Source organism: Martes martes, assembly GCF_963455335.1.
Source record: "Martes martes genome assembly, chromosome: 14".
Lineage (NCBI taxonomy): Eukaryota > Metazoa > Chordata > Mammalia > Carnivora > Mustelidae > Martes > Martes martes.
This window is the reverse complement of record NC_137902.1, coordinates 98,769-124,812: the sequence shown is the minus strand read 5'-3', so window position 1 is coordinate 124,812 and position 26,044 is coordinate 98,769. Positions and strand designations below refer to the sequence as shown.

Genomic DNA, 26,044 nt, shown 5'->3' with positions numbered 1-26,044 from the left:
CCCCGAAGAACCGGCTCCGGGAGCGCCGCCTCGCACAGGGCGCACAGGGCGCTGGAACCGGCCGAGGGCTTCTGCCGTGTCAGGGTCCCCAGCACTCACGGAGGGACCCAGCCCTTTGTGACCACACCCACTCTGGCCGCAGCCTCCCACCCCCCACCCCCACCTCCCCACCTTCCCACCTTCCCTCCCTGACACACCCTCCCCAACCAGGTCCCCAACCACACCCCTGACCACATCCTCCCTGACCACACCCCACGCCCCTGACCACACCCTCCCTGACCACACGCTCGACCACGCCCCTGGCCACACCCTCTGCATCCTCACACTGGATATCCCTGGGGCCTGGGGGCTGGGGGAAGGTGTGCAGCAGGAGTGCGTCCCTGCGGTCAGGAAGTGGGGGCATTCCTCTGGGGTCTGGGCATGGGACAGGGGACCTGGAAGACGCAGAGAGCAGAGTAAGGGTGTCAGCTGAGCAGAGAGGGTCGGGACTTAGAGGAAGTGTGCAAGGTTCCCCTATGTGTGCCGCGCTTCCCCAGTGCTTAGTGCTCCCCGGGCTGGACGGTGCCCCCTCCGGCTGTGTGCCGAGCTCTCTCCCAGGGGCCCCCGCCCTTTCAGTCCCTTTGTAGGGTTCTGATTAGGCGTCTTGTGAGAGAAGTGCATTGGGGGACGCACTCGAGGCAGCTGCAGGTCCCTGGTGCCCTGAGCCCCGAGCTGGGGGTGCGCTCAGTGCTGGGAGAGGCTGTGGCTCCGGAGCTGCTGCCCAGAGGGTCCTGCAGATGGGGTCCTCCTGCCCTCTCCAGGCTCTCCTTGCCTCCTCCATACTGTCTGAAAACCTGAGCGGCCCTCTCGAAAACTGGTCGTCTGGCAAAGCTTTTGGATAGCAACCGATACTGTCTGATTCTGTTTATAAAATAATACGCGTTTCTTATTGCAAATGCAAAAATTCAGAGAGCCAAGAAAGAGGTTGGAAAACACTTGTTCTACACTCAGAAATGAGTACCTCGGCATCCTGGTTGACGTCCACGAGACCTTTTCTTCACACTGATGCGCAGCTGTGAGTGCGGTTGATGCGATGCACGGTCTGTGTCCTGCGTGTTTCCCACCGGAAACGGGCAGACTTGCCCGTGTCAACGTGTTCGATGTCTGCCTACTATCCCTCCACACGTGTCTTCTATCATTTATTCCCACTCTGTTGCACTTCTGACTGCTTTCCGAAGCCCCCGTCCTCACAAAGAGAGGTGTGCGCACCCTTCACGATGGCTGACCACAGTCACGCATTTTTTAAGGGTTCGGAGCAGATTGCTGTCTGTCCACAACGCCCCGGAGCTTGGACTGACCTTTTGCGCGGGGCAAGGGAAGGTGTGGCCTCCAGGGAGCCTGGGTGTGTGGGAAGCCCAGCCCAGGCCTCCCCACCTGCTGCTGGTGCTGTGTGGTTGTGGCAGGGTGGCCCTGGGCGGCTGGGAGGTGGGCGGCGCCTCCTTCTGGAACTGCTCCCTGCCGAACCGCAGCCCACCTCCTGCAGGGGCCTGGGGCCCCCTCTCTGTGCCCAGGGGGCTGCAGTGGTAGGAGACCCCTCCTCCTGGCCTGTTGGACGCCCCCCTCCAGGTGAGTGTGCTGCTGTCCACAGGGCTCTGGGCTCCAAGAGGTCCCTGAGCCGGAGCGGACCACGGCACATGGGCCCCAGAGAGACGGGCTGTCTCAGCCCTTTGCAGGCAGAGTGAACCGTCTGTGTTCACGTGAAGAGCCGAGACCCTCACTCTGTGGAGATTCCTCAGAAAAGGGTCCTTGGGCGTTCATTTTTGCTAATGCTTTGATTTCTTAATGCCATTGACACCATCAAAATTAAGTGTGAGCAAACTTAGGAAAATTGAAATTAAGAATCCAAATTGAGATGGAAGGTGAATATTTGATCTCTAATTTTTGAAATTTCTGGACAAAGGGTCCTTGAGTGTATTTTTGCCGTGTACAGTCTTCCTGTGTTCTTGCTCCGAAGGCCGTGTCTGGGGGTCACTGGGGCTGCTGGGGGACAGACACCACTGGGAGGCCCTGGTGCATGTGCCCCCCACCCCCCACAAGGGCTCTGAGTGCCCTGGTTGGGCTGTGACTAGGCACCAGGGTTGAAGACTGACCAGGCGATGCACGTTCCGGTCAGGCACGCAGTCCCGGCCTGGGGAAGGGGCCCTAGGCCCCCCAGGACAGAACTGAGGGTGCTGTGTTCATGTATCCCTGGCTCCCACGTGGCCTGAGGAGGTGGGAAATGAGCCTTTGCTGTCACAGTCTGAGTGGGGCTGGGACCTGGGAGATGCTGAGGGACGACTCGGTCCTCCTAGTCACAGGTCGCCCCACCCCCAGAGTTCCAGTGCCAGCCTAAGGACCCCTATATCTTCTTTATCCATTCATCCATTGAAGGGCATCTTGGCTCTTTCTACAGTTTGGTGATTGTGGCCATTGCTGCTATGAAAACTTTTTTTAAGCAAACAGGATATGAATTAGAATTATCTGCTAAACAGAGGAATTTAGTTGAGGGGTTCCTGTAGCTTTCTCTGTGTTGAGGAAGAATGTCAGATCCCAGGATGGGCACATAGTGGGAGACAGGAAAGTCTTGCTTTTTTTTTTTTTTTAAAGATTTTATTTATTTGCCAGAGAGAGAGAGAGAGTACACACAAGCAGGCAGAGAGGCAGGCAGAGGCAGTGAGAGAAGCAGGCTCCCTGCCGAGCAAGGAGCCCGATGCGGGACTCGATCCTAGGACTCTGGGATCACGACCTGAGCCGAAGGCAGCAGCTTAACCGACTGAGCCACCCAGGCGTCCCGAAAGTCTTGCTTTTACTCTGAGTCAGGTGTACTCACATCTCAGCTTATGAAGCATCCCCCAGGGAACCTGTTAAAATGGAAATTCTGATTCATTAGTTTTTAAAAAATATCTTATTTATTTGTCAGATAGAGAGAGAGAGAGAGAACAAACAAGGGGAGGGGCAGGCAGAGGGAGAAGCAGGCTTTCTGCTGAGCAAGGAGCCTGATGTGGGACTTGATCCTAGAACCCTGGGGTCATAACCCGAGCTGAAGGCAGACGCTTAACTGACTGAGCCACTCAGGCACACTTCAGTGATTAAAATTTTTTTTTAATTTGTTTACTTAATAGAGGGCAAGTGTGAGAGAGGGAGAACAAAAGTGAGCACACAAGCAGGGGAGCGGCTGGCAGAGGGAGAGGGAGAAGCAGACTCCCAGCTGAGCAGGGAGCCTGATGCAGGACTTGACCCCAGGACCCCGAGACCATGACCTGAGCCAAGGCAGATGCTTAACTGACACCCAGGTGCCCCATTATTTCAATATTTTTATAAATATGGCAATGTTTGCCACCTACATATATTCATTTCCAACTTGTTTTTCTCACTGACATTATGCTTTTATTGTATGTCCCCATGGATAAAACACGTCCAACATGAAATTCCATGTGTGATGTATTTCCACATTAAATGTATGGATTCGGGATGATAACCCAGGTGTGGTAAATCCACGGCTCGTTACTCATGTTCTCACTGATGGGCATTAAGGCAGTTTCCACTTTTAGCTACCGCACAAAGTGATGGAACGAACAACTGTGAGCTCGTGTCCTGTGTCTATAGGCAGGAGCACCCAGCAGTGAAACTGGTCCATAGTAGAGTTTGTGCATCTTTGTCTTCAACAGATGTGACGAGTCAGAGGGCGCTGTGCGTCATTTGGCCTTTATTTACCACCTCTTGTGCCCCAGGTCCCGTGTTTTGTGAGGATGCAGTGATGTGCAAAATCCAGAGCCCCTTTCTTAATGAAACCCAGTACGACAGATATTAATTACACAGTCGCTTGAATGATTAGCTGCGAGGGAAGTAAGGAGGCACTAGGAGAGCAGACAGTGGAGAGACCTAACTCAGGCTGGTTAGGGAAAAACTACTCAGGATTTAACGTGCGGGGGGGGGGGGTGTGAAAAGAGCATGTGTTAAGCAGGTAAATAGTGTCCCATGTGGAAGGAGCGATGTGCTCATGAGACTCAAAGGGGGATGTTGCTGCGGCTCACGAGGTTCCTGTCGCGTCTCTGGACCCGGGATTCCAAGGCAGTCATTGCTCGGGAAGGGAGAGGGCGTAGTCAGTGTTCTCCAGAGAAACCACCCATAGGAGGTACACGTACTTTTGGACTTGTGGTGATCTGTATCTATATCTATTCACATATATACACACACATATATGACATGCACACATGTATACATATGCACGTGTAATTACATGCATGATATGACACAATATGGTGTGCATATATGTATGTATCTACTTATGTTCACGTATACATAGATTTGGAGGTTTATTATTGGGAAGTGGCTCATGCATTTATGGAAGACAAGAAGCCCCACTACCAGCCGTTTGCGACCTGACGGAGCCGTTCAGTCCAAGACCAAAGACTTACAAACCGGGACAGTTTGCAGTCTCTTCTGAGTCTGAGAGCCAAGGAAGCAAACACGCCCTTCCTCCCCTTTTTTGTTCCATCTGGCCCTCAGTGGACTCGTGATGCCCACCCCCATTGGTGAGGAAGATCTGTGACCTTCTTTCTCCGGTTTGTCCATTCAGATGCTAATCTCTTCCAGAGACATCCTTACAGACACACCGAGAACTAATGTCCGACCGGCTGTCTGTGGGTCCCAGAGCCCAGTCAGGTTGAGACATAAAATCAACCACGGCGGGAGACACCTCCTCTGCAATCCGGAGCTGAGATGCATACGGCCTGAGCAGAACTTCAGGTAGTTTTTCAGGGGCATTTTGTTTGTTTGTTTGCAGGGGCGTTTATGATGGAGTTGAGCTGGCTCCCACGTCATGAAAGTCAGTAGGACAGAGATAGAGACTCTGGTTTGGGGTGCGGTTCAGGGAGCTGAGAAGTAAGCAACACATCCATTGTATCTTACCGTGTGTTATATTCCAGGAACTCCAAACTTTCAGTACCAGGTGGGCAAAAGCCACACGTCACTGGGATGTTATAGAGAATTCATAGAGGAATATTTCCTCAATAAAGCCGTGTTTTGAGTCACATAGAGAGAGGGTATTGATAACAGGTGGGATCCATCTCATAAGGGCCAGTGGTCAGAGAGCGACAAAGAACACAACTTTAGAGACCGCCAATTTACAGGCTTTTGGCCACGAGTATCAACACTTTCCTGAGGGCCGCCTTGACATCCTTGTTCTTCAGGCTGTAGATGAGAGGGTTCAAGGTGGGGCTCGCCGTGGAATAGAGTGCAGCCATCACCTTGCCCATCCCGGGGGAGTAGCTGGAGCCGGGGCTCAGGTAGGTGTAGATGATGGTGGAGTAGTACGAGGTGACCACGATGAGATGGGAGGAGCAGGTAGAGAAGGCTCGCCGCTTCCCCTCGGCTGTGCGCATCTTCAGGATGGTGGAGATGATGAAGCCGTAGGACACCATGGTGAGCAGGAAGTTCAGCATGGCAAAGAAGATGTCGGCCATAACTGCCATGATGTTATTCACGTATGTGGAGGAGCAGGAGAGTAACAGCAGAGGGGGGATCTCACAGAAGAAGTGATCAATCACGTTGGGGCCACAGAAGTTCAGCCGCAACATCAGGCAGGCGTTGACTCCAGCTCCTAGCACGCTGATGCCCCACACGGCTCCAGTCAGCGCGGCGCACACCCTGGGGCCCATCAGGGAGCTGTAGTGCAGTGGCCGGCAGATGGCCACGTAACGGTCATAGGCCATAGCGGTGAAGAGCAGCACCTCCCCGGCCACTGACCACGACAGGAAGTACATCTGGGCCATGCAGCCTCTGTAGGAGATGCTCCTCTTCTCTGCCGCCAGGATTGCGAGCAGCTTGGGCACCACGGTGCATGCACAGATGATGTCCAGCACAGACAGGTTGGCCAGGAAGAAGTACATGGGCGTGTGGAGCCTGGAGCTGAAGGTGATGGCCACAATTATGAGGGAATTTCCACAGAGGGCCGTGGCATAGAGGCAGAGGAAGAGGAAGAAGTAGAGGACCCGGAGCTGCGGCCCTTCCGAGAAGCCCTGCAGGATGAATTCCGTCACCCGCGTCTGATGACTCATGGCCTTTGACCCGTCTGTTCCGTCTCTTTCTTGCTCTGCAGCTGGGCTGGAAAAAAGTGTGTGGAATTAGTGGTCTAAGTGTGGAATAAGTGAATATGTCAGACTCTCCCAGAATTTAATACTTTTGTATTTCATTAGACTCAGACATCACCAGCTAACAAGCTCCTCTCAGAAAAATGGGCGGGTGTGCTCACCCTTGCTCCCTCCTACCACCACTGCACCCAGGACCACCTGCCCGCAAACACCCCACCGTGGCACGACAGCCTCCCACGGTGATCCTCCGACCACGCCATGTCCCTGTGAGAGCCCTTCAAGGAGATGATGCCCAGTGAGCACGGTGGGCCTGAAAGTGTCTCCGTGTCCTGTCCTGGCCCGGGAGTACCCGGCATCACCCCTGCCCTTCCCCCGCCCTTCCCCCCTCTGCCCCTTCCTCTGCCCGGTCCCCCTGATCCTCCGCCCCTTCCTCTGCCCGGTCCCCCTGATTCCCTTCACATCCCTAGATGCGCTGCCCCGGACATGAGCTTCTTCCTCAGCGGACATCAGACCTGACCTGGAGCCTGGGCTCTGCTTAGGGGGACAGAGGATGATGGAGGCAGGAGGACAGGACAGGTGGGAGACCTAAGTCACCGAGGGGGGTGAACATGAGGTCCAGGCTGGGAGGTATAGTCGGGAACAGACTGGGGAGGTCAGAGGTGATACAGGTGTTCTTGGAAGCAGGGAGGATCTTACAGTTTGAGGGTCCAGGGCAGTCCCACCAGAAGAGAGCAGAACAGAGGGGTTTCCCAGAGGGCAGTGTCGCTGATTCTGCCCCAGTGACTTCCCCGTCCTGGGAAGGGGGCATCCAGTCCAGGGCAGGCGTCAAAGAGCCTGGTGGCAACCCCCAGCTGCTTCTGCGGGGGTGACCTTGTCCATAGCCCTTATTCCACATCAGAAATTAGCATGATTGCTGGTGTATTTTATATTCCTCAGTCATGTTTCTTGTATGAGAACAGACACAGGGTAACATTTCAAGGATGAACCTGTAAATGAGAAGGGGATATGTCAGGCTCATTGAAAAGGCGGGCACACAGTTACACAGCAGATGGAGTTATCGTGGTCCTGTGGTCAGGACCGCACCTGGCCACAAGCACACTCTGCGTATCTGCAGACACACTGGCCCTTCTCAGACGGCCAGCAAGGGACTTCTGAGAAAGGTGTGCAGCTGTTGCAGAACAGATGACAGTGTTACTACTGAGTGGGAACGTCTTCCAACCGAAGCCCAGATCAGCCTCGGGGGAAGTCCACTGGGAGCTGGAGACAGCCCAACTCTGTGTGCCTGCCACTTATATCTGTAAGTAAAGCACCTTTTTAAGGGTTCCCACCGCAAATGAGTGACAAGTTGTATCTTCACTGTTTTAATTTTGACTTTGTACTACAAAGGTACAGACCTGCCCCAAGTTCACAGGCGCAACCCAGACTTAAGAAAAATATCTCTGGGGGCACCTGGGTGGCTCAGTGGGTTAAGCCTCTGCCTTCGGCTCAGGTCATGGTCTCAGGGTCCTGGGATCGAGCCCCACATCAGGCTCTCTGCTCAGCGGGGAGCCTGCTCCCTCCTTTCTCTCTGCCTGCCTTGCTGCCTACTTGTGATCTCTGTCAAATAAATAAATAAAATCTTAAAAAAAAGAAAAACACCTCTGCTTGAAATATCATGTGTGACTGGGTCCCCAGCATCTTCATTTTTACAACCTCAAGAGACCTTCATGCTGGAAAGGCCAGCAGGCCAGGGGAAGCCGCCCCATCTTCTGAAAGAGTCTGTCAACTGCTCGTGTCCTGTGCAGTAATGTATTTATAGGGATATTCTTGGAAGTGTTATTAAATACATCATTCTGGTGACTGGACCCAAAGTCAGACCCTCTCAGGCTTTCCCAGTCCAGAAAAGAGAACACTGCACAGAGCACACTGTTCCTGCAGCTGCCCTTGGCTTGGGCTGTGCTGTGAGCATGTGGGGCCCGGGAGGAACAGAGAGGTTGCAGTCGGAACATCAGAGGAGAGCAGTGGGAACACAGAAGCATCCTAAGGAAAACCATGCTCTCCTTCCCCATCACAGTCTGAGCCCGGACACTGTGGTCAGCAGTCGGTTTAAAAACTTGATGACACAGCAATTTATTATAACAACATGTTCTCTCAAAAAGCAGAAGTCAGTTGTGTTTAAACCGGACAGACCTGCACGCAACACCAGGGCACACCCAGGGTACACGGACCCTTCCAAGCAGACATGGGAGCCCTTCAGGACACTGGGCTCCGGGAGGCAACAGGTCACTGCAGACACGATCACACTCACACCCGAGACCTCACAGAATGTGCATCACCCAGAGGGAAAAGGGAACAACCTTCGAGCCAGCCTCTGATCAGTCTTATGTCCTCGGGGTCAGAAGAAGGGACGAGTGGAGCAGCACCCACCTCAGAGGGGAGCCGTGCTGCCCTTGGCCTCCCGGACAGGTGTTCGGAGGTGTCCGCTGGTGTCCTGGAGAGGACGGTGCACAGCCCCACACTCGCACCTGCTCTGACCTGCAAAACTCAGGGACGTGGGCCTTGGCCACAAAGTCCTAGCCCCTCCCTCCTTCCCTGCCCTGCTCTCTCCGTGGCCACTGAAAATGATGAAAACTTATCCCCTAAAATTAAAAATTGCTATAATAATAATTTATGACCCAGCAAACAAAAAGTTTCATGTCCTAAGTCATTTTGTTCCACTAATTTTGTGAAATGAACCTAATAATAGTAGCAAGAGATCCACTATCAAGAATAATACACAGCATGACTTAAACAGTTGTGGGGCAGAGGGAGGCTTCTCTCTGAGTCCCGGAAGCATTGCAGATGGCCCTTACGTTGCCTAGGGAGTCCCCTCGGGCTTGACTCAGAAGGAACAAACACGTGACCTTGTGCTGGCACTTCAGGGTCCTCGCTCCGTGGCAAGTGGGGTCAGTGGGGTCCGTGCTGAGGATGGGACAGCAGCCAGAGCCCAGCGTGGCCTGTTTTTCACCAGGCGGCTCTGCTGTGTGATGTCATGAGTGAAAGTGTTAACCCATCGGGATCCAGCTCCAGATTCTGTCACTTAGAGGGATTCAGAAGCCCTAGGGGCCTTGGAGCCTGAGGCGGTGGCCTCAGCACAGAGCGAGTTGTACCGAGGGACAAGGCAAGCGGTATTGGCAGGAGCGGTCACTCCGAGTTAGACAGAACACTTACTTCCTCCTACGGGGCTGTGATGGGCAATGTCCAGACACCGACATACCCAGTGCGCTCTCTGAGCGCCGGTTTCTCCCGGAAACACAGCACTAGAAGGTTCCTTGGAGGTGACAACACTGACCCTTAGTGTACAGATGGGACAGCAGGTGCAGAGAGGGGAGGGTATCAGCCCACGTCACAGGCCCGTGGATGACAAAGCAGGGCTCAACACAGCACCACGCACTCCTCCAGCCACTAGGCTGGGAGGCTGTCCAGGCAGCAGAATAGGGAACAGCGGGATTCTGGGAACACTGGCAGGGGCAGGTGTGCCAGTGGGTGTGGGGGCAGGAGGCTTGGCCATGGCTGGGCATAGGCAGGACAGGCCAATAACAGCCACACAGCAGCAGCCAGTGAGGGTGGCTGAGCCAGTCTGAGCACTTATGATGTGACGATTTCCATGGGGTCCCTCCCTCCCTCCCTCCCTTTCCTTCCAACCTTCATCCCTCCCTTCCTTCTTTCCTTCCTTCCTTCCTTCCCTCTCTCCTCCTCCCTCCCTTTCCTTCTCCCTCCCTCCCTCCCTCCCTTCCTTTCAGCTCAATTAGCCAACATGTAGTACATCATTGGTTTTTGATGTAGTGTTCAATGATTCATAGCCGCATATAACACCCAGTGCTCTTCACATCACGTGTCTCCCTTAATGCCCACGACTCGGCTACCCCGTCCCCCACCCGCCTTCTGTAATGCTCAGTTTGCTTCCCGGGGTCCACAGTCTCTCATGGTTCATCTCCCTCTTTGATTTCTCTCCCTTCAGATTTCCCTCCCTTCGCCTGTGGTCCTCCATGCTATTCCTTATGTTCCACATGTGAGTAAAACCATATGATACTTGACTCTCTCTGCTTGATTTATTTCACTCAGCGCAATCTCTTCCAGTCCCGTCCATGTTGTTAACAAAAGTTGGGTGTTCATCCTTTCTGATGGAGGCATCATACTCCATAGTATATATGGACCATATCTTTATCCAACATTTGTTGAAGGACATCTAGGGTCCTTCCACAGTTTGGCTATTGTCGACATTGTTGCTATGAACATTGGGGTGCACATGCCCTTTCTTTTCACTACATCTGTATCTTTGGGGTAAATACCCAGTGGTGCAATTGCAGGGTTGTAGGGAAGCTCTATTTTTAATTTCTTAAGGAATCTCCACACTGTTTTCCAAAGTGGCTGCACCAGCTTGCATTCCCACCAACAGTGTAAGAGGATTCCCCTTTCTCCACATCCTCTCCAACACACGTTGTTTCCTGTCTTGCTAATTTTGGCCATTCTAACTGGTGTAAGGTGGTATCTCAATGTGGTTTTGATTTGAATCTCCCTGATGGCTAGTGATGATGAACGTTTTTTCATGTGTCTGATAGCCATTTGTATGTCTTCTTTGGAGAAGTGTCTGTTCATGTCTTCTGCCCATTTTTTGACATGATTATCTGCTCTCTGTGTGTTGAGTTTGAGGATTTCTTTATAGATCCTGGATACCGGCCCTTTGTCTGTAGTGTCATTTGCGAATATCTTCTCCCATCCCGTGGGTTGCCTCTTTGTTTTGTTGGCTGTTTCCTTTGCTGTGCAGAAGCTTTTCATCTTGATGAAGTCCCAAAAGTTCATTTTCACTTTTGTTTCCATTGCCTTTGGTGTTTTTTTGGGTGTTGGGTTTGAGAAATTCTTTATAGATCTTGGATACCAGCCCTTTATTTGTCATGTCTTTTGAAAATATCTTCTCCCATTTTGTAGATTACCTTTTGGTTTTGTTGACTGTTTCCTTTGCTGGGCTGAAGCTTTTTATTTTAATGAAGTCTGAATAGTTCATTTTTGCTTTTGTTTCCCTTGCCATTAGAGATGTGTCTTGCAAGAAGTTGCTGTGGCCAAGGTCAAAGAGGTTAGTGTCTATGTTTTCCTCTAGGATTTTGATGGATTCCTTTCTCACATTGAGGTCTTTCATCCATTTTGTGTATATCATCATGTATGGTATAAAGGAATGGTCCAGTTTCATTCTTCTGCATTTTGGCTGTCCAATTTTCCCAGCACCATTTATTGAAGAGACTGTCTTTTTTCCATTGGATATTTTTTCCTGCTTTGTTGAAGATTAGTTGGCCATAGAGTTGAGAGTCCATTTCTGGGGTCTCTATTCTGTTCCAGTGGTCTATGGGTTTGTTTTTGTGCCAATACCATGCTGCCTTGATGATCAAAACTTTGTAATATAGCTTAAAGTCAAGCATTGTGATACCCTAGCTTTGGTTTTCTTTTTCAGTATTCCCCTAAACGATTTGGGGTCTTTTCTGGTTCCACACAAATTTTAGGATTGTTTGTTACAGCTCTGTGAAAAATGTTGATGGTATTTTGATAAGGATTGCACTGAATGTGTGGATTGCTCTGAGCATCCTTTCTTGATTAAAACTCTGCAAAGTATAGGGATAGAGGGAAGGTATGACAATGTCATATAAGCCATCTACGAAAAGCCCACAGCTAGTATCATTATCAGTGGGGAAAAAATGAGGGCCAGGATGCCTTTCAACAGATGAATGGATAAAGAAGATGTGGTTCATATATTATATGAATATTATTCAGCCATCAGAAGGGATGAATACCCACCATTTGCATTGACATGGATGGAAATGGAGGGGATTATGCTGAGTGAAGTAACTCAAGCAGAGAAAGACAGTTAGCATATGCTTTCACTCATACGTGGAACATGAGAAATACGTGGAGGACCATAGGGCACAGGAGGGGATCTGAAGGGGGAGAAGTCAGAGCGGGAGATGAACCATGAAAGTCTCTGGAACCCGGTAAACAAACTGAGGGTTTCAAAGGGGAGTGGGGTTGGGAGATAGGGTAACAAGGTGAGGGGTATTATGGAGGGCACATGGAGTGATGGACACTGGATGTTGTACGCAACTAATGAATCATTGAACACGATATCAAAAACTGATGTTGCACTATACAATGGCTGACTGAACATAATTTAAAAAATTTGAGAGCTTTTCCTTAAGGTCAGGAACATGGCATGGATGTCCCCTCTCACCCCTCTTGTTCAACATAGTACTAGAGGCCCTAGCCTCAGCAATCAGACAATAAAAAGAAATAAAAGACATTCAAATTGGCAAAGAAGAAGTGAAACTCTATTTGCAGATGACATGGTACTTTATGTGGAAAACCCAAAAGACTCCACCCCCAAAGTACTAGAACTCATATAGCAATTCAGCAATGTGGCAGGATACAAAATCAATGCACAGAAATCACTGGCATTTCTATACACTAATAATGTGACTGAAGAAAGAGAAATTAAGGAATTGATTCCACTTACAATAGCACCAAAAACCTTAAGATACCTTGGAATAAACCTAACCTAAGAAGTAAATGATCTATAATCTAGGGACTATAGAACGCTTATGAAAGAAATTAAATTGAGGAAGACACAAAGAGATAGAAAAATATTTCATGCTCATGGATTGGAAGAATGAATATTGTGAAAATGTCTATGCTGTCTGTGGGGTTTTTTTGGAATCTTATTTGCATTTCCCCAACTTTTAAAAGTTAAAATTAGTAAATACAAATTATATCTATTCAAGGTGTGTTACTTAATGTTTTCCTCTAAGGATTTCTACATTTTTTTCTTGTGGTGCAATACTCATAACAAAAAGTTTACTATTTTAACTATTTTAAAGTGGACGATTCAGTGGCATCGACTGCATCCTCATCACTATCTCAGCCCAGAGCTTTCACATTGCCCAAATAGAGACCCTGTAGCTATGAAGTGGTCACTTCATATCCCCTCCCATGGCCAGGCAACTGCCAGTCTGCACTGCGGCACGTGGCGTTTCTCGTCAGGGACACTTCCTATCCTCGCTGTAGCAGGAGCAGCAGCACAAGACGTGCTCTGAAAACCACTGTGGGGCCACAGCTAAGCCACGGCATCTCTTGCCAGGGCGGTGCATCTGTTAGAATCAAGGTATCCAGATGCCATTTCCCGAATGTTGAAAACAGCAAGTTCCAGAACAAAAAGCATATCCTATTGTTAACATAAAAGTTGTGAGGCAGGGGTATCATTCTTGATATAAACAGAGGCACACAAATGCACAGGCAGCAGTTTGCAGGGACACACAAGTTCACAACAGTGGTGCTGGGGGCGTGGTCAAAGGGCCTCGGCTTTGTCTGGTAATGTGTCAGCTTCCAAGCAGAATGTGTTTGTGGACTGTGTCCATATAATGAATTGAACTGAGAGAAAACAGGAAAAGTGGAAGAGAGGGACCAATGTGACAAGTAAAAGGCAGGAAGGGCAGCCCACAGAGAGACAGAGGCATTGGGACACCTTGAGGAGGAGCTGGCCAGGCCACCCCCTCTCTTCAGAGCCAGACAGCACGGACTGCTTTGTTTTTAATTTTATTTTTTTCACCACAACAAGTACACTCCTTTGTCCCCCCTCTCCTTTCCTCTGCTGACCATAAGTGTGTTCTCTAGAGTTAATGGTCTGTCTCTTAGTTTCTCTCCCTCTCTTTTTTTGCCCATTTGTTTTGCTTCTTAAATTTCAGATATGAGTGAGATTATATGATAATTGTTTTTCTCTGATGGACTTATTCCACTTAGCATTATACTCCCTAGATCCATCCATGTCATTGCAAATGGCAAGATTTCATTCTTTTTCTTTGCTGAGTAATATTCCACTGCGATTCACCACATCTGCAGCATGAGGTGTTTGAGAGTGGGAATTCCAGTGAGTGATAAGCTGAAGGTTGGTGATTATGGGCTGGTCCCAGGGTTGCAAAGTCCAGGGGCCAGTTCAGAATGAAACTGCTCTTTTGAGCCTTACTCTAGAAGCAGTGTTTAGATTTTAGAGAAAAATTCCCAAGTTTTATCAAGTTTCGTTCCATTTCTCAAAGCAAACCTATGGGATGGGCGCCAAACCCATACCAGTGTGGACTGAGTGCCTCCAGCAGCTCCTGCCTCCCACCACCCTGGGCCCTCAGCAGCATCACTCTTGTTGCCACACACCTGCTCTCCTGCTGGCAGAAATACCCCTCCATAGGCCCCTGAGAATAAAGAATTTTGCTCTCCTTGGTGCATGGTCCCCACTACCTCCCTCACTCCAGGCCCCGGGGACATGTCCAGTCAGAATCATGGTGGTCTGTTTAAGAATAGATGTGTTTCCAGCCCAGACTGAACACAAATCCCACAGACAAAACTCTGATGTTATCCTGCCTACTGGATGGACACAGGATTGTGGCTGAGGAGGCTGGAAGTGAGGGAACTGTGGTAGAAGGCATGTAGAGGGCTAGTCCGAAAGGGCTGGCAGGGATCAGCCAGACTCAGTCCTAGGCAGGGAGGTGGAGGTTAGGGAAAAAGTGACCTGGTCCGAGGGCGGAAAACACCTGTCTCTGTGGATGTCAGGATGGACATGATGGTCACCATGTCTGTCATGTACAGCACCCACCCTGCAGAGACTCTGGCCTCTGCCTTGCCTGGTGTCCAGTGGTCCTCACACATTAGCTGATCTTAGAGGATGATACAAGGCGGTAGACTAGCAATCTGGGAGCTCTGATGGGTGTCTTAATCAACAAATTGTGGAACACTGTGTGTATTGGTGTCTGTAACCAATAACACATTGAGGGGCCTGGCGAAGTTCCTGCACACACAACTGACGAGGTCCTTTTACTCCTGTCATTCTGTTTTCCATCCACAGGGAACTGAGTGCCTGGGCTCAGGGCCTCACCAGAGCGGAGGTGAGAATTACTATGAGTGCATGGCAGCCTGATGGCATACCTGGGGGCCTGGTGGGGACCAGGGGATCAGGAGATGCTGGGACCCAGGAAGAGTAGGCAGCTTGATGTCAGAAAGGTCAGCCAATAACCAAGAACTGTGTGTGCCAGGTGAGAGCAGCCAGGTAAGCAGGTGCTCTGTGTGTCAGGTGAGATGTCAGACCATAACTTCAGAAGCACTGGTATGAATGAAGGACCCTGAGCTGGAGAAAACTAGGATTTGAGGAAGATCCCCTGAGGCCAGCATGGGAAGTAGATAGGGGTAAGCTGCAGGGAGGGAAACCAGTGAACAGTTTTATAGGAATAAGGGAAAGAAATTGGGAAGGCAGTAGAGTGGGGCCATGAAGGGAGGATGTGTCTTTTTTTTTTTTAATAATTTTTTAAAAAAATTTTTATTTCTTTTCAGCGTACCAGTATTCATTGTTTTTTCACTACACCCAGTGCTCCATGCAATCCATGCCCTCTCTAATACCCACCACCTGGTTCCCCCAACCTCCCACCCCCCACCCCTTCAAAACCCTCGATTGTTTTTCAGAGTCCATAGTCTCTCATGGTTCACCTCCCCTTCCAATTTCCCTCAACTCCCTTCTCTCCATATACCCTTGTCCTCCATATTATTTATTATGCTCCACAAATAAGTGAAACCATATGATACTTGACTCTCTCTGCTCGAATACCCAACTTTTGTAGCAACATGGACGGGACTGGAAGAGATTATGCTGAGTGAAATAAGTCAAGAAGGGAGGATGTGTCTTGAGGTGTCTGAGGAGGTTGGTGGGTGCCCAGGAGGTGTGGTGGACAGAGGAGGAGCCAGGATGGCCGTGGGGTTGGCCCATGGATTCTTGAGACATGAACACAGAACTGCTATTCTCATCCTACCCGAAGCTCAAGTCCAGGGAGACTGCACCATAGTGGGGGCTTTCTGCCTTCGCACTGCAGACAGAACAGACACTCTTCTGTCATGAGGGGTCCATGTCGAGAGTTGACAGTAGTGAGAGAATTTGGAAAGTGACTTCACTGATGGATTCTCTTATTCATAAAGTGTGGATAAACTTACTCAGAGAAGTAGTATAAAGATTAATTTGGAGAGACAGTGGAGACTGGCCACCAGTTCTAACTCCCAGTGTTTAAGAAGTGGGCATGCAGTTTGGGAGGTGAGAGTGCCAAGTGGTGAGAGCATAGGCTTTGGGAGAGACAGAGGCCCTGTCCAATCTTCATGCATTTCAACCCAGGCTTCCTGCAACCACCACGCTCCTGGGATATGCACGGAGACTTAGGGACCCACTCAGCCTGCCCCTTGCGCTGGGCCTTTCCTCCTTATGTGTCTGGCAGAGTCCCTCACCCTCTGACTTTGGCTTTCCCGCCCTCCTGTTCTCTCCCCTGTTCTCCACTGGGTGTCCTCTCTCCCACCCTTCCAGAGACCTCCTCTTTGGCTCTGCCCTCTCTCCCCTGCAACATGGGTTTTCCCCCTAGCTGACTCCTCACACTGTTCACATATTTAAAGCAAATAAGCAAAAAGACAAAACACTCTTTCCTGGAAGTCATATGCCCTCACAGCCTGAGGTTTTGAAGGATCATTTTGTGAGACCTTCACTTTCAAAGGCACGCCTCGCCTTGTTCTCTCATGCTCCTGCCTGCACTGGGGTATCTCCTGGAAGGGGCTCTTGCTCACATCACTGTGCTGGGAGTGGATGGTCTAAAACATCCACCAGTCATGGACAGGCTGCCCATCCTGCAGTCTCCTGTCACATGCCCTTCTTCTGAAAGGACCCCTCACCCCAGGCTCCTCCCTCCAGCTCCTCCCTCTTGCTCTGCCTAGAGTGTGCTATTCCAGCCCTTTGTCTTCTGATGTTGCACTCTCCCTACCCACAGCCTCACAGGACAGGTTAGCTTCCCTGTCATGCAGCCCTGAAATCCAGGTATTTTATGTCCAACTTTTATGGAGGTGCAAGGGCATCACTTTTCTCCTTCTTTTGTTTGTTGTTGTATAAAGGCAACCCACCTGCCCTGAGCATTAACATTCCTGGAGTAGGGGCTCTGCATAGAATGTCTAACCATCCTCCTTCACAGAGTGTGGGCTGATCAGGCAGGCAGTGCACATCTGCAGGTCAGTGGTGGTTGTGGTGGTGGGGGTGGGGGTGGGGCAAATGGAAGATGCCCACCATTTGTAAAAGGACCTGAAGGTAGAACACCTACTTATACTAGCTCAAGGGTTGATGAAGAAATAATGTGTAGTCTCATAGCAGCATGATTTTTGACACAGGGAGGAACAAGGGATTGTTGGTGCTATTGTTAGGGTAACTAGGATGTTCCTGATGGAAAACATCCATGCTCAGCTTCTTGGAGCCTATAAACCCACATCATCTTTGACAAACTAAACTGCTCTGACCCCAACCTCCATCTAGGATCGCACTGCTCCCAGAAAGTTTAAAGATGGCACTTTTAGGCTGAAATTCTACATTATTGCCGTTTTATTGCTGCTTTTATCTAATTTAATAGATTTTACCTAAGACTAGAAAGGCTAAGCCATAGCAGTTGTGTCTGATTTTCTCAGAAAAATATGTACTTTGCCAGGTCACTGAGCTACAAGCATGCTCATATACTCCTGGGTGACACTCTTAATGGAGGCCCCACCAGGTTCCAGCTACTGGTTCCCTCACACTCAATCCTGGCCCCTCAGAATGGGGCTTGGTACAACCTGCAAAAACTCAGTGCATGTTAGCAGAATCAATTGTATGGGAGTGGAAATTGAAAGCTGAGGTGCACAGAAGTTGAATGCCATGGAACCAAACCCAGACAAGAGCTGGAGAGTTTCCCATGGCATGTACCTTTGACATAGACTCCCTAATAGACTGAGACCTAATCATAGGCCTGTAGAAGGCTTCTCCTGTCTCTATTTCACCACTACATAACTAAAACCTATTCACAGCAGTTCCCTTTACCCATTCTATTCTAGCTGGCTATGGCAAAGAAGTTATTAGCATATCAAAAGGCAAAAAGTACAAACTGAGGACACAGAAAAACCATCAGAACCAGACATGCAGGGATGTTGGAATTATCAGACCAAAAATTAAAAAAAAAACTCTAATTAATAGGTGGGTGATATAAGCAGAGAGGAGAAATCCTAAGAAAGAACAAAAAAGAAATTCTAAATATAAAAATCACCATAACAGAAATGGAAAATGCCTTTTAGGGGCACATTAGTAGATGGGACATGGCTGAGAAAATAATCTCTGAGCTAGAGAATAAATCAGTGGAGTCCTCAACAACTGAAAAGCAAAGAGAAAAAAGATTGAAACAACAAAAAAAAGCAGGATATCTTCAGACTATGGGACAACTACAGAAGGTGAAACATACACATAATGGGAAGACTGGAAGGAGAAAAAGGAGAGAAAGGAATGGCAAAAATATTTAAAGCAACAATGACAGAGACAATAGCTACTTTAGAGTACTTGTCTGATAATACCAACATCTGGGTTGTCTCAAGGTCTAATTCTATTAACTATATTTTCTCTTTGTCTTTTGGTCACACCTTCTTTATTGTATGTATAACACTGTATTCCTAGATATTGTAAATGATACTTTACCAAGACTCTGATTATGTTACCTTCCTGTGAAGAGGGTTGTCTTTTTGTTCTAGCAGAGTTAAAGTACTGGGAGCTTTTATGGAGGCTTAATTTTATTTGTTAGGGATTACTTTTTATTTTGTCAGGATAGGTCTTTTTGGTTTTGAGCTCAGTTTTTATTTTTAAGTTCAGTAGCCACTGTATAGTTGTACATAATTAGTTTTTTCCCATTTAAAAAAAAATTTTCTTTTTTTATTGTGTTATATTAGTCACCACAAAATACATCATTTTTTTTACTGTAAGTATTTTTTTAATTTAATTTCTTTTCAGTGTAACAGAATTCATTGTTTATGCACCACACCCAGTGCTCCATGCAATATGTGCTCTCTATAATACCCACCACCAGGCTAACCCATTCCCCCTCTCCCATCCCCTCCAAAACCCTCAGTTTGTTTCTCAGAGTCCACAGTCTCTCATGGTTCGTCTCCCCCTCCAATTTCCCTCAACTCCCTTCTCCTCTCCATCTCCCCATGTCCTCCGTGTTATTTCTTATGCTCCACAAATAAGGGAAACCATATGATAACTGACTCTCTCTGCTTGACTTATTTCACTCAGCATAATCTCTTCCAATCCCATCCATGTTGATACAAAAGTTGGGTACTCATCCTTTCTGATAGAGGCATAATACTCCATAGTATATATGGACCACATCTTCCTTATCCATTCGTCTGTTGAAGGTCATGTTGGTTCTTTCCACAGTTTGGTGACTGTGGCCGTTGCTGCTATGAACATTGGGGTACAGATGACCCTTCTTTTCACTACGTCTGTATCTTTGAGGTAAATACCCAGTAGTGCAATTGCAGGGTCATAGGGAAGCTCTATTTTTAATTTCTTGAGGAATCTCCACACTGTTCTCCAAATTGGTTGCACCAACTTGCATTCCCACCAACAGTGTAAGAGGGTTCCCATTTCTCCACATCCTCTCCAACACAGTGATCAAAAACCTCCCAAAAAATAAGAGCCCAGGACCTGATGGATTCCCTGGGGAATTCTACCAAACTTTCAAAGAAGAAATAACACCTATTCTCCTGAAGCTGTCTCTTAGTTTTTGATGCAGTGTTCCAAGATTCATTGTTTATGTACCATATCCAGTGCTCCATGCATAATTAGTTTTTGACGTAGTGTTCGGTGATTTATTAGTTAAGTATAACATCCAAAGCTCATCATGGCATATGCCCTCCACAATACCCATCACCCTGTTACCCCCTTCCCCCATGATCCTCCCCTTGGAAACCCCCAGATTAATTCTTGGTGTCCTTAGTCCCTCATGGTTCATATCCATCTCTGATTTCTCTCTCTTTGGATTTCCCTCCCTTCCCCTATGGTCCTCTGTGCTATTGCTTATGTTTTACATATGAATGAAACCATATGATAATTGTCTTTCTCTTCTTGGCTTACTTCACTTAACATAATCCCCTCCAGTTCCATCCATGTTGATGTAAATGGTGGGTATTCATCCTTTCTGATGGCTAAGTTATATTCCATTGTATGTATGAACCACATCTTCTTTATCCATTCATCTGTCAAAGGACATCTTGGCTCCTTCCACAGTTTAGCTATTGACATTGCTGCTCTGAACATTGGGGTGCACGTGCCCTTTCTTTTCACTACATCTGTATCTTTGGGGTAAATACCTAGTAGTGCAATTGCTGGGTCATAGGGTAGCTCTATTTTTAACATCTTGAGGAACCTCCATACTATTTTCCAGAGTGGGTGTATCAACTTGCATTCCCACCAACAGTGTAAGAGGGTTCCCCTTTCTCCACATCCATGCCAACATTTGTTGTTTCCTGTTTTGTTTATTTTTGGCATTCTAACTGGTGAAGGGTGGTATCTCATTGTGGTTTTGGTTTGTATTTTCCCTGATGGTTAATGATGTTGAACGTTTTTCATGTGTCTGTTAGCCATCTGTAAGTCTTTTTTTGGAGAAGTGTCTGTCATGTCCTCTGCCCATTTATTGACTGGGTTATTAGTTTTTTGAGTGTTGAGTTTGAGGGGTTCTTCATAGATCTTGGATATCAGCCCTTTATCTGTAATGTCATTTGCAAATATCTTCTCCCATTCTGTGGGCTGTCTCCTAGTTTTTTTGACTGTTTCCTTTGCTGTGCAGAGGCTTTTTATCTTGATGAAGTCCCCAAAGTTCATTTTTGCTTTTGTTTCCTTTGCCTTTGGAGACGTGTCTTGAAATAAGTTGCTGTGGCTGGTGTTGAAGAGGTTACTGTCTATGTTCCCCTCTAGGATTTTGATGTATTCTGGTCTCACATTGAGGTCTTTCATCCATTTTGAGTTTATCTTTGTGTATGGTGTTAGAGAATGGTCCAGTTTCATTCTTCTGCATGTGGCTGTCCAATTTTTCCAGCACCACGTATTGAAGAGACTGTTTTTTTATTCCACTGGATATTTTTTTGCTGATTTGTCAAAGATTAGTTGACCATAGAATGGAGGGTCCATTTCTGGAGTCTCTATTCTGTTCCATTTTAACCTCATTTTTTTCTCACTGTTTTAAATATATTTTTCCAGCTTTATTCAGACATAATTGATGTATAGCATTTGTAAGTTAAGGTGTATAACATGTTGATTTGGTATTTTTTTATATTGAAAAATTTGTGTATTGTAGAAATATTACCACAAGAGCATTGGCTAATACCTCCATCATGTCAAATAATTACCATTTTTTTTGTATATGTGTAAAGAACATTTAAGATCTACTCTTTTAGCAACATTCAAGTGTATAATATGGTATTATTAGTTGTAATAACTATGATGTATGTGAGATCCCCAGAACTTGTTAATCTTATACCTGAAAGTTTGTACCCTTTGACCAATATCTCCCCATTTTCCCACTCCACATGTCCCAGCCCCTGTTAATCATCACCTTACTTCCTGTTTCTCCTAGTTTTCTTTTATTTATTTATTTGTTTTTAGATTCTACATGTAAGAGATGTCATACAGTATGTATCTTTCTCTGTCTAAATATCTCAGTTAGCATAATGCTCTCAAGGTACATCCAAGTTTCACAAATGACAGATCTCCTTCCATATGGCTGAATAGTATTCTACTGTATATAAATCACATCTTTATCCATTTACCCACTGATGGATGCTTAGGTTGTTTCTATAACCTGGCTATTATGAGCAATGCTGCAATGGACATAGGAGTGTAGATATCCCTACAAGATTCTGATTCAAGTCCTTTGGATATGTACCCAGAAGTACAATTGTTGTATCATAAGGTAATCCTATTTTAATTTTTGGATGCTCTTTTCCTGAGTGGCTGCACCAGCTTACATTTCCACCAACAGTGCATGAGGGTTTCCCTTTCTCCACATTCTCACCAACATATACTACCTCTTGTCTTTTTGATATCATTCTGACAAGTGTGAGGTGACACCTCATTATGGTTTTGATTTGTATTTGAATGATTTTAGTCTTAAGATAAATTTTTTGGTTCTGTGACATAGACTTTATTCCTTAGGTGTGGCCCTTCCTGAGTTTTAATGGCGATCCTGAGGTATTTACAAGCCCCTCTACCAAGGTGGGACTTGAATTTCAAACTCTGTCTGTCCCATGATGAGAAGTAGCTCACATATCAGCTCCGTGAGCTTTCTAGTTACTGACACTCCTTTGTCTCCTTTCTGTGCCCCCTTTTCTTCCACAGTTCAGGTATGGCCAATGGCTGGAAGACCTTTGCCACCTCCTCTTTTTTCTGAGACATTTATTCTTAATTTCTATATGCCTGGTGGCCACAATTTCTGTCCTCCAACCAACTGGCCTATGGCCCTGTGATGAGTCATAAGTGCCTGAATGCAGCTCATAGTTGAGCTTAGGCACAGAGCCTTACAATGACTCCATTCTTTTGAGGTTTATTCTTATCCAGTTTTGCCTGTTTTAGGTCACCTTCAGGTTCTAGAAAGAGTTGTGACATATAAAAAACATTTGTTGTGGAGATTATAATTGTTATCTGTGTGAGGGCTACTGATAAAATCTACTTAAAGATTATAGAACTCTAGTTTCTAAACAACCCATTGTGTCCTTTTTAATTCAATGTTTTCTAAAAATCCTTAAATATGCATATATTTTATTATGAAGGAAAAAAGGAATAAGGGACTTGCTGAGAATTTGAATATAGAGCTCGAGAAGAGGAAGAAGGCCAACATTCTAGGACTTGTGTCTGAGGCCCTGGTGGCCCTGACACCTGCATACACAAGCGAGTAATGAAACTGAGCACTTCCAATATGAAGTAATTTGGAAGAACCTGGAATGACATGGAAAGAATTACACAATGTTTTTTAAACTGAAGTAACATCTTATAAAACAATCACAGTTATTCTATATTTATTAAAGCCTGTGTATGGTTACAAATACATATCAAATAAAACTTGCTCACACCAGAATGGCATCCTCTGGATAGAATCACACGGATTTGCTTTCTTATTTTCTCCTTTTAAATATCCTTGTTTCCCAATTTTATTAGCATAAAACACACATTTGTAAAGAAAAGAAACCCCATGGATCTTTTTCAGGGAGTCCCTACAACACAGAACAACAGAGAACTTGGGAGCAGACACAAGTGAAGGGTGTAGGCCGTAGTGGAGCTCCCTGGGGTGGTGGCCCTCCATGGTGGTTCTAGATCCTCAGCTCAGTAGAATGCCTCCCCCTACTTGAGGAGGGGGCGTGGGCACCTCTCATGCAGAATTCTGCCCCAAAGTTAATTTCTGGAAGCACTTCCTGCAACCTTCTCCCTCTGGGGTCAGGGAGGCAAGGCAGGAAAAGCCCACACCTCTGTGGCCACAGCCAGTCCCAGCAAGACTCTGCTGACCAGACACTTTCCCGTGACCTCCTGTGTGAAGCTCAGAAGCTCTAGGACTATATTGCTCTGTCCCTGGCCACCATCCTAATACTGTGCCCAATTTCCATAGGTTTTATAAACCTCATAAATGTGAGGTTCACTTCCAATCAGGGAAAAATAAAAAGAGTGGTCACTGTCCCCTGACTAACCATGTCACAAAAACACCTCTGTGTAGCTTTTCCAAAATTAGTTCTAATTGGTAGAAATCATCTCTGGATCATTTGTTTTCTCTGTCAGCTGGTACTTACTGGGTTTCTGCCGTGTGCCTGGTGCACAAATAAATTGATTTAGACAAATAGCCCTTGGTGTAGGAAGGAGTAAGAAGGTGAACAAGACATTGTCCTTGTCCTCAAAGATCTTCAAGTCTGTAGAGGAAGACAGGCAAGGCAAGGTGGAGGAGGGGAGGCCAGGAAACACATTGAGAGAGCTTGCAGGGGAGATAGCAGCCCTATTCCCTCAAAGGGACCTTTCTGTCCACGTACTTCCAAAGCATCATGTTCCTACATCCCACCGCCAGCCCTGCACAGTTAAATCTCAAGGGGAACAGAGTGTTTGGGCCATGAGGATCTTCCCTTCCCCAGGAATTTCCCATGCCCCAATCCTCCTGAACCCAAATCTCCCTGGATCCAGGGTCCATGGAGAGAGGACTACTGGGTTCGTCCTTTGCGGTAGAGGAGGACAGGGCCCAGAAGCCCTGGTTTACTTTCCCACAGTGATGCCTATAACATCTTCACATCCTAGACTTGAAAAAGGCTTGTCAAATTATTACCCTAAAAATTGCTGAATTTTTTTTAAAGACCACTCTTGGAGCCTCTGCTTCCAGGAAGAACCTATTCTCCGGAAACACTATCCTTCCCCAAGTGTCACCACCCCCTCCCCCTCCCCTTTGCTCCTTCGCACCCACGACGCCCTGCAACAAAGGCAGCATTGAGTGTGCTGGGAGGAGCGGCTGTAGGCTTCACCCAAAGCCTCTGTCTCTGGGCAGAATGAGCAGAGGCATGTTGGAGAGAAAATCGCTAGCCAGGGCTGGGGACAGGGCCATGTCCACATGACGATTTCTTAAGGCTATTTCATGCCTCTCAGTTCACAGAGCGGCCACACAGGTCATTCCTTGACCCTACAGGGCAGGACATCCAGGATCTGGGAGGGTGAGGGGTTTCCTGAGGTGTCAGGGTGAAGTGGTGTCAGAGCGGGGCTCCGTGGACACTGCATAGTGCACCAGAGTGTGTCTTCCGGAAGGAGGATGGGGTTCCCAGACACCAGGACACACCCCACTTTAGGGAAACCTGCACCTGGGGCCATGCCTGCTGCCACACCCTCCAGGGGAGGTGGTGGGGCCTGGGCGTTGGACACACAGACCTCAGCTCAGGAGAACAGTCTCCTGAGGGCAGCTTTGACATCCGTGTTCCTCAGGGAGTAGATAAGGGGGTTCAGGGAGGGGGCCACTGAAGTGTAGATCACAGAGACCACCTTGTCCTTGTCCAGTGAGTATCTGGACGCTGGGCGGATGTAGGTGTAGATGACAGTGGAGTAGTACAAGGTGACCACCAGGAGGTGGGAGGAGCAGGTGGAAAAGGCCCGCCGCTTGCCCACAGCTGAGCGGATGCGCAGGACGCTGGCGATGATGCAGACGTAGGAGAGCATGATCACAGAGAAGTTCCCCACAGCCAGGATTATGTCTGCAGTGAAGGCCATCGCTTCATTCAGGTGTGTTGGGGCACAGGAGAGCTTCAGCAGAGGGGGGATCTCGCAGAAGAAGTGTTGGACCACGTTGGAGTGGCAGAAGGGCAGGCGCAGCAGGAGGCCAGTGTTCACACTGGTGTTGGCTAGGCTGACTGTCCATACAGCCATGGCCAAGAGCCTGCACACCCCAGGGTCCATGAAGGCGCTGTAGCGCAGGGGCCAGCAGATGGCCACGTAGCGGTCATAGGCCATAGCGGAGAAGAGCAGGAGCTCAGCCCCCATGGACCAGGTGAAGAAGAAGAGCTGCACTATGCAGCCCCCATAGGAGATGGTCCTGTCGGCCATCATGCTGTCCAGCAACTTAGGCAGGATCGTGGAGGTGCAGAGGATGTCCACCACGGCCAGGTTCACCAGGAAGAAGTACATGGGAGTGTGCAAGGCAGGGCTGGAGACAATGACCACCACAATGAGCAGGTTTCCAGAGAGGGCCACCGTGTAGAGGAGGAGGAAGGCAGGAAAGAGCAGCATTTGCAGCTGAGGTGTTTCTGAGAATCCCAGAATGAGGAATTCAGTGACCCGTGTCTGGTTCATTGCAGCCACTGGGGAGGGGAGCTCTGAGCCTGGCTGTGAAGGAAAGACGTAGTCACAGTTTGTTCCAAGCATCCTGTCCTGCAAATACGTGTGTGACCCACTTAGAAAGAGAATGTCAAATACTATTTTGGTAATAAAAATGGAGCTTTGTATCCCTGAAAACTTTGGAGATCAGAGGCATCAAAGAGAAAGCAGCTGCCCCCTGGTGTGCTGAGAAACT

At 47.9% G+C, this 26,044-nt stretch overlaps 2 protein-coding genes across 2 annotated transcripts; both read right to left on the bottom strand.

Moving 5' to 3' along the window:
- Positions 1-5,144: 5,144 nt before the first annotated feature.
- On the bottom strand, positions 5,145-6,077 carry LOC308354794 (olfactory receptor 13A1-like; the record flags this gene model as incomplete). Its single annotated transcript, XM_080822474.1, has 1 exon — positions 5,145-6,077. The coding sequence occupies one exon, from the start codon at positions 6,075-6,077 to the stop codon at positions 5,145-5,147; it is 933 nt and encodes a 310-aa protein (XP_080678600.1).
- An 18,838-nt stretch (positions 6,078-24,915) lies between these two features.
- On the bottom strand, positions 24,916-25,824 carry LOC308354795 (olfactory receptor 13G1-like; the record flags this gene model as incomplete). Its single annotated transcript, XM_080822475.1, has 1 exon — positions 24,916-25,824. The coding sequence occupies one exon, from the start codon at positions 25,822-25,824 to the stop codon at positions 24,916-24,918; it is 909 nt and encodes a 302-aa protein (XP_080678601.1).
- Between the last annotated feature and the right edge of the window lie 220 nt (positions 25,825-26,044).